Source organism: Trypanosoma equiperdum, assembly GCF_001457755.1.
Source record: "Trypanosoma equiperdum strain OVI genome assembly, contig: ctg_1607, whole genome shotgun sequence".
In the NCBI taxonomy this organism is placed as follows: domain Eukaryota; phylum Euglenozoa; class Kinetoplastea; order Trypanosomatida; family Trypanosomatidae; genus Trypanosoma; species Trypanosoma equiperdum.
The window spans coordinates 1,089-9,652 of record NW_027123624.1 but is presented as its reverse complement, the minus strand read 5'-3'; the positions used below and the strand labels follow the sequence as shown (position 1 = coordinate 9,652).

At 46.8% G+C, this 8,564-nt stretch overlaps 3 protein-coding genes across 3 annotated transcripts; all 3 read left to right on the top strand.

Annotated features, from left to right (window-relative positions):
• Window positions 1-608: 608 nt before the first annotated feature.
• TEOVI_000625700 (Ribosomal protein L32, putative) lies at window positions 609-1,007 on the top strand (the record flags this gene model as incomplete). Its single annotated transcript, XM_067222294.1, has 1 exon — window positions 609-1,007. One exon carries the CDS (start codon window positions 609-611, stop codon window positions 1,005-1,007), a length of 399 nt encoding a protein of 132 aa, XP_067078395.1.
• A 1,503-nt stretch (window positions 1,008-2,510) lies between these two features.
• Window positions 2,511-4,145, top strand: TEOVI_000625600 (protein of unknown function (DUF4205), putative; the record flags this gene model as incomplete). Its single annotated transcript, XM_067222293.1, has 1 exon — window positions 2,511-4,145. The coding sequence occupies one exon, from the start codon at window positions 2,511-2,513 to the stop codon at window positions 4,143-4,145; it is 1,635 nt and encodes a 544-aa protein (XP_067078394.1).
• Window positions 4,146-5,051: 906 nt separating this feature from the next.
• Window positions 5,052-8,177, top strand: TEOVI_000625500 (calcium motive p-type ATPase, putative; the record flags this gene model as incomplete). Its single annotated transcript, XM_067222292.1, has 1 exon — window positions 5,052-8,177. One exon carries the CDS (start codon window positions 5,052-5,054, stop codon window positions 8,175-8,177), a length of 3,126 nt encoding a protein of 1,041 aa, XP_067078393.1.
• Window positions 8,178-8,564: the final 387 nt, after the last annotated feature.

The window sequence follows — 8,564 nt, the reverse complement described above, 5'->3', positions numbered from 1 at the left end:
TTTTTTTTTTTGTTCCTTTCATGAAGGAGGTGAGAGGCGGCGGAAAAGAGAGAGGAAGAAGGAGAGCATTGTGTGATATGTTTACACACGCACACACACATACATATATATATATATATATATACTTTTAACTTTTGAAACGGTGTCGTATGAAAAGCGCTTGCGGTTGCTTTTTATTTGCTTCCCTCCTTTTACTTCTTTGAACTAACTTTGATATTGTTGTTGTTGTTCTTGTTGTTTGTCTTGGTAATTTCTTTGTTGGACGAATCAAATAGATCTCAACACCTCCACAGCTGGATGATGTATACCGCTGTATTGCTGAAGTATCGCGTGGAAAAAAAATAAAATAACGGTAATAGCGGTAAGAGAGAGCGAGAAACACTGCCTCACGGGTTGTGTGGTGTTCGCATCCACTTACTCTAAGGTACAATAAACTTCTTTTTTTTTTTTGCTCTTCCCTCAACATCGCATCATATTCATTTTTCTTTTGCCTCTCCATTCTGTACCATAATCCAATGACTACACACGCGCGTGTGTAAAATTACATTTGTACATATTTGTACATATATATATATATATATATAGGAAAGGAGAGAAGCCAGTTCAAGATGGTCAAGCCGTTTGTGCCGAGGAACATCGTGAAGAAGCGCACGAAGAAGTTCACACGTCATCGTTGTGAACTCTTCCCTCAACTGAGCAGCAGTTGGCGTAAACCCCGTGGTGAGGACTCCCCGGTTCGTCGCCGCTACAAGGGACAGAAAGCCATGCCTAACAAAGGTTATGGAAGCGACCGCAAGACAAAGTATATCACCCCGTCAGGCTTCAAAAACTTTCCCGTCAACAATGTGCAGGACCTTTACATGCTCCTCATGCAAAACCGCAAATACGCTGGAGTGATTTCACATACTGTGGGAGCAAAGGCACGTAAGGCAATTGTCCGCAAGGCCCATGAACTTGACGTACGCCTCATCAACGGTAACGCCAAGTTGAGGAAGGTCCAGGTGTAAAGTGTAGCGGGCGCATGGCTGAAGAAATGGGCACGAAAACGCACAAGTGAGCGAGTGATCGGATGGTTGATGTTGGCGGGGACCCGAAATCGGAGAAAACTTTCGCTTCCCTTTTCCTCCACTTCCACACAAGCAATTGCCTCCATTACACATAAAATCGCACTCGCCTAATACGTATATATATATATATATATATTTATTTATTTATGTGTTGGTGTCTGCTTGTGTTTGTGTTTGTGTGTGTGTGTGTGTTCTTGTTGGAGGAGGGGAGGAAAAAGTGACACTGATTCCGTCCTCCCTTAATCGCTGTCGTGGACTTGCCGTTTCATCTTCTCTTTATCTGGCATCACTTTGTTTCTTTTTATTTTATTTTTGATTTCACGCTTACCACTGGCTTTGTCCTGTCGCTGTTTTCTTTTATTATTATCATTATTTCTCGCTCCGCGGCTCCCCCCTTTTTTCCCGATTTCACTCCGCCCCACCTTCCCGCTTACCTCCTCTCTGTCTTCATGAATGCATGCATTTATTTATTTCATTGATGGCATCACGCGCTCTTGTTTTTCTTTTTTCTTTTTGAAAAAAATATTTCTTTGGTGTTTGTGGTGCCATGCAAATGATATCAAATGAGAGCCTCCGCATATTCCCCTCTCCCCTAAAGGATCAGAAGGGAATTGGTGGTAATGGTGGTGATGGAGTGAAACGGGTTTGTAAAAAAAAAGAAAAAAAGAAAAAAAAAGAGGGGGTGCCGCGTGTTGCGCTTGTGTGAAGCCTTTACTAGTTCCTTTTGAATACGCAATTCTCTTTTTTCTTTTCTTTTTTTCTTTTCTTCTGTTTTGTGTTCTCTTCTTCATTTCCTTAAAATGGTCACTATGTGTCGTCCACAAGTTTCTGAAAAGAAACCTTTGGCTTACGAGTTTGAGGGACGACAGGAGGAAACTGTGGGGAGGAGGGACCTTCAACAGTTAAAAGTAGAGGAGAAAAAAGAAGAGAAAAAAAATAACAAGGAACCCAATTAAGTGGATAAAATTACCTACATATATACATACATACATACAAGTAAAAAGAATATATATATAGAAACCTTCCATATACGAGTACATATAGCAAACACTATATAAAAAGGTGGAAAGGTCCACATAGATAAAGAGAGAGAGAGAGAGTGGAGAGAAAAGGAAAGGAAAGGAAAACACACAAACCAAAACAGAAAAAAAAACGAGAAGAAAACGAGGGAGGAATTTAGGGTGTTGTGTACCATCGTGCTACAAAAAAAAAAAGAAAGAAAGAAAGAGAAAAAAAAAGAGAGGGCCATCTCGTTTTTTTTATATCCAGTTCTTTCGGAACACCCTTTTTTCCATTCCACTTAGTTTTCCCTCGACCATCATTTCAGTTTGTGGTTTGGGTTAGCTTTTCCGTGGTTTGGTCTGTGGAGGAAAATTGCACTGCTTTTTTTTTTTGGGGGGGCCCTCCATTAGAGGGATAAGATAGCAGAGCACAGAGGAGACCATGCCAGCAAAAAAGGCGACTGATGCGCCAGTGTATAATTTACCACATGAGCGGCAGGTGGAACTCCTCTCTGAGGCGTTATTGAGGGAATATATGCATAAGCGTAAGTTCACTGATACTCTCCGTACATTTGACGAGGAAAACCCCCGTGGCCCCGACACCATCTCTTCGCGTGCCCTCATGTCAGATCTCATGACACTAAAGTCTGAGACTCAAAAAGATATGAAGGCAGATGGAATTGAAACTATAATGGAAATGCTTTGCTGCCTCCGCGTGCAGCGACGGCTAGAGGTGGAGGATCTTAAACGACGGGCTGCAGCAGAGGTCCCACCAACCCCTGAAAAACTTAAGAAAAAGAAAAGCAAGAGCCACGATGGGGGGAAAGGCAGTAAACGAAAAAAGGAAAAAAAGAGGGTGTTTGCAAAAGAGTTCGAGGAGGACTCACCATCAGACAAGGATTCGGTGAGCAAATATGGCGAAAAACACACAAAAAGGAGGTCGTCCGAAGGGCGTAGTGATAATAGCAGCAGTGATGAGGGAAGCAGTGGCGATGAGTCGACTAGTGAACAAAGCTCCACCAGTGTGGGGAAGGGTGGTGGGCCCAAGTCACAAATTGGCAAGAAGACGGCTCGTGCATTATTAGAAGTGCTGTGTGGTGCAGCCGGTGCTCTGCCGGTGTCGTTTCTGGGACAGGGGTTCGCTTTTGACGGCGACGTGGACTACGGCCTCATCCAACGGAAAAAAGGACCAGATGGGGTTGTGTCTGTTGTTCAAGCGTTTGTCTGCGCTTTCTTCTTCAAGGGACCGTTCATGGATGTGCGGCGGCATCAAAAACAGTGCCTTATTCGCTCTATCATGACTGTTCTCTCCAGTGTGCAATCACAGGCACGTCTCATTTGCCTTGTGGATGGCCCCATTAGTGCGGATAGTGTGGAAACTGACTTGGCAAGTATAAACACACGGCGGGACTTTGCCACGATGCAAGATGTGGAGAACGCCCTCCATGACTTCATAGACAGTTGGATGCAGCCGAACGGTTCAGGAGTGTTTTGCTTCCTTCTTTCTGCGCTGCTCTCTCACGGAGTGAAGGCCGTAACATCTGCTCTCGCCTCCAATACCACGTCATCAGCGGTCGCAGCTGAGCAACATTTGATTACTGCAGACGGTCGCTGTTCTGTAGTGTTAACAGAGCTCCTTATGCCAAAGGAGTCTGCCAGCACCGCGGGGGATGATGACTTTGTGCTGGGCAATCTCGCTCTCGGAATGGGAGCCGCTGGTGCCACTTGCGGGTTCGTCACAAGAAACCCCGATGGGAATGTCACAATGACTAATGGTAACCCACGCTGTCCCGTCTGGATTGTTCATCACGAGGGGCGTTATGTCGTACTCTTCTTGAAGCGGGATAACCGCCGCCAGCTGGAGCAGCGTCGCACCACTGGTGCAACTATGTCCACAGACGTGTTCTTCTACGAGCCGAGCGTGTCAGACCGGGGTGACACATTCGTCACTATTACCGTCAACAGCGAAGATGAAAATAGTAGTAGTGATAACTTCTTCTTGGGCCGAGCCATCCGTAGCATACCATTGTGGCCCAGTTGCGCAATACACTGGAATGGAGCGGAACCGCCTTTTTGAGAAGGAGGAGGGATGGGATGTTGCGTGTCCGAAACAGAATGATCGAGTTTTGTTTGGTGATGGGGGAAACCGTTGATAAGACGAAGAAGAGAACGCCGAAAAGGAAAGGAAAGTAAAGCTGTGGATGGGTGAGTGTGGTGCCACCACAACACCATTCTCTATGCATCCTTTTCTTCCGTGTCGGCTGTTTCTTACAGTTTCGACCGTTTTGTCCCTAGTTCACGATTTTTGTTGCACTCTTTTCTTGTGCTATTATGATGATGATGATGATTATTATTATTATTATTATCATTATCATTGTCATTGTCATTATTATTATTATTGATTGTATTGAAGATGCCCCTTGCCACCGAGGGCGCGTATGCCTATCATATCAACATCAACATCACTTACTCCTCCATTGGCACCACTCACAATGCAATAGCGTACCAACAGTCGTTCGTTATTTGGCGCACTCATGCGAAAACTGTGCCACCGCTTGATGGGCGTGTTTTTGTCCCTCTTACCAACTTACCACAAATCGTCCCCTGCTCCGCGGCGGTACGACAAACAGTGCAAAATATTTCATCGCTGTAACACAAGACGTGTGTAAACATATATAAGTGCTTTTTTTGGTCTCTTGTGTGCGCTATTTCATTATCGGCACTATCATTAACAGTCGGTACGAACAGTAAAGAAAAGATCTAAGAAAGTTAGAGAAACAACAAAAGCATAACGAGGATCAACACGTTCCAGGGAACCGCAAAGAAATAAATAAATAAAGGAAGGAAGGAAGGAAGGAAGAGGGGAAAAGAAAAAAGACGGTGAATAAAGTGACGACCGTAGCAAAAAGCGACGGTGCCTACGGGGGGTAGGAAATAGAGAAGGAACAATTTGAACCGAAGAGAAGGGCGGGAGCGCAGCTAAATGACGGGCTCAGGTGGCCGAGAGCCCATCGATGTGGCAACCGGTACTGCTCCAGCTGTGGATAAAGGTGAAACCATTCCCACAAAGTATGAGCCCCACAACAAATGGTGGAGCTGCGACATTCCCACAACACTTTCCCTCGTGCAGCTGGAGGACCCATCAGTTGGTGTCCCCAGTAGTGATGTGAGTAGGCGGGCTGCAGAGCTGGGGCATAATCACATCCCTCTTAAGGGTGGCCCAAGTGCTCTCTGGATCCTGGCCCAACAGTTCCTAAACAGTATTACCCTTATTCTGACCATTGTGATGGTCATCAGTGCGGTATTCGAAGATTGGGCAGAGTTCGGTGTGGTGTTGTTCCTTATCTTGTTTAACGCTCTTCTGGGATTTTACCAGGAGTATAGCGCAGAGAAGTCTCTGGAGAGCCTTAAGGCAATGACGGCGGGTAGTGCAAAGGTGCTTCGTGACGGCACGGTGCAGGTTATATTCATTGACGAAGTTGTGGTGGGGGATGTTATCATCATCGAGCAGGGTTCTTCGGTTCCTGCAGACTGTCGCATCATTGAAAGCAGTGGTTTGGAGGTTGATGAAGCGCTTCTCACAGGTGAAGCGCTGCCGGTAGTGAAACACACCAACGAAATACCTGACCCCGGAAACAGCTGTGCGTTGGGTGACCGCAAAAATATGGTTTATCGCAACACAACTGTCACACAGGGGCGCGCCAGGGCTGTAGTGTGTGCTGCTGGTGTGGACACGGAAATGGGAAAGCTAGCCGCTCGACTCGCTGACGGAACCGGATCTGGTCGTACGGAGTTGATGCGGAAGTTGGATCTTATGATGTACATTCTCTTCGCTGTTTGTTTGGGATTGGCGCTGGTTGTGTTTGCCGCGAACAGGTTTAAGTTCAAGCGCTCAACGCTGTCGTATGCGACAGCGGTGGCGGTGGCCATCCTTCCCGAGTCGCTTGTGGCTGTCGTAACAGTCTCCATGACGTTTTCAGTCCGTAACATGGCGAGACAGAGGTGTATTGTTCGTAAGTTAGCAGTGATGGAAGTGCTCGGCAACGTCACTGACATTTGCTCCGACAAGACGGGAACTCTGACGGAAAACAAGATGGTGGTGAAGAAGGCCCTCATTGGAATTGATAACGAGCTCGTTGTCACGGGTGCCCCGCATGAGCGTTATGGCACCTTCATCCGTGAGGAAGGGGAGGAGCATGTGAACATGCTGGAGGTGTATGAAACTAACAAGCTGGCAGTTGAGTTCATGCGCTGTGCGGCACTATGCAGTACCACTGTGCTTCACCCCGACAGCGAAGATGCCGATTTGTTGAAGGGAAGCGGCAACCCGACGGAAGTTGCCATTCAGGTCATGACGTGGAAGGCTGATGCCCCGCGTAACAAATTGGAGAATCAAGGATGGGAATGTATCGCAGAATACCCCTTTGACTCTAAGATTAAGCGTATGTCCACCGCATGGTACAACAGTGAAACAAAGTCGTTGTACCTCTGTACAAAGGGTGCACCGGAGCGTGTGATCGACCTCTGCACAACAAAGATGTTGGAATCAGGGAAGCTCGCCCCCATCACCGATGATGACCGGCAGGAGTTAACCAAGAAGATTACGTCGCTTGCCTCACATGGCCTTCGTACCATCTGTTTCTCCATGAATGCCTCTACCGTTAATGAATTTCCTATCCCTGACGACGATACCTTCCAAGTTACCCACCCGCGTGAGACCATTGAACAGAGCCTCACGTTTCTCGGTATTGTTGGCATTTACGACCCACCTCGGCCGGAGTCACGACCGTCGGTTATTGCCTGCCAGCACGCTGGTATTGTGGTGCGCATGCTGACTGGTGATCATGCCATCACCGCCCGCAGTATCGCCACCATCTTGAATATCATTACCGCGAAAGATGGGGAAGACCCGCTAAAGGTTCTGACAGGTCCCGAGTTTGACCGTATTGACATGGCAACGATTGAAGAGTGGCCGGACCTGCCGTTAGTCGTTGGCAGGTGCTCCCCCGAGTCTAAGGTAAAGATGATTGAATGCCTACACAAACGGGGGCGTACGGTGGCCATGACAGGTGACGGTTTTAATGACTCACCGAGTATCAAATTTGCCGATGTGGGTTGCGCCATGGGATCCGGTACGGATGTGACAAAGGGCGTGGCAGATCTTATTATCACAGACGATAACTTCGCCACGATTGTGAAGGCAGTGGCGGAAGGTCGACGTATCTCGCAGAATATCCGGAAGTTTGTGCTTCACCTCCTCTCAGGTAACGTTTCGGAGGTTATTGCCCTCATCTGTGGTTTGCCTATCCGTTACATGGGGGAAGCTCTTTTTGTTCTCTCTCCTGTGGAAATTCTATGGCTGAATTTGTGCACCTCTGCACCCCCCGCAACGGGTCTCTCGTTAGACCCCGCAAGTGCTGATGTTCTTCTTGTACCACCGCACACGGCTGGGTTATTCACATTTGAATTGGTCACGGACTTCCTTGTCTATGGATTCTGGTTGGGTGGTCTGGCGCTCTCCGCTTTTGTGTGGATCATTTACGGTATCAACGACGGCCCCAAAGGTGAAAACTGTAACGAACGTACCGCAGTGGGATGTGAGATGGTCTGGCAGGCACGTGGTACCGCTTTTGGCATTTTGTACTTTGGTCTTTTGGTCCACTCCTACACGGTGCGTCATCCGCGCCAGTCTGTCATCTTCATGAAGTGGTTTGATAACCCATGGATTTATGGTTCTGTTATTGTATGTTCGCTGCTCTTCTTCCCTATTGTGTATGTTCCCGCCATTGCACGCAACATATTCCAGCATCACAGCCTCACGTGGCACTGGGGAATGATGGTTCCCGCTGTCATCATTTTTGTTGGGTTGTGCGAACTTCACAAAATCTTTAAGAACTGCCTCTTCCCCGTGAAGCGGCCGGTGATTGACCGCTCAGATGAGGAGGAGTACCGCCGTTTTGCCGTCCCAGGACCCGATGATGACCGTGACGTGGAGAGTATTGCAGAAGATCAACTGCGGCAGTCATTTGTATCGGCTGCAGGAAGTATTGCAAGTGGTGGCCGCCGACGTAAGGGCAGGCGGTTTGGGGGGAAAGGAGGAAAGATGTAACATAAAACACATGTAGTGTAAATATAATATATATATATATATATGTTATAATGATACATATATTATAATGACACATAAAATAAAAGGTAATGAATGGAGGCTGATGATGATGATTTATTGTTATTATTATCATCGTTATTGTTACTGTTATTGTTATGGGGAAATAATGTGATGGATAGAGGAAAGGGAGAGAGAGGGTAGGAGGGGGGAGGGAAGAAAAGAAAGCTATATATATATATATATATATATATGGGGATATGAGGAAGGGGGCGTGGTGGAAGCCGTTTATTTTCTGTTTTTACTATCATTATTATTATTATTATTATTGTTGTTGTTGTTTTTATTAGTTTCGCCCTCTTTCACTCGTCCCTATCTCCTCATTAGTAT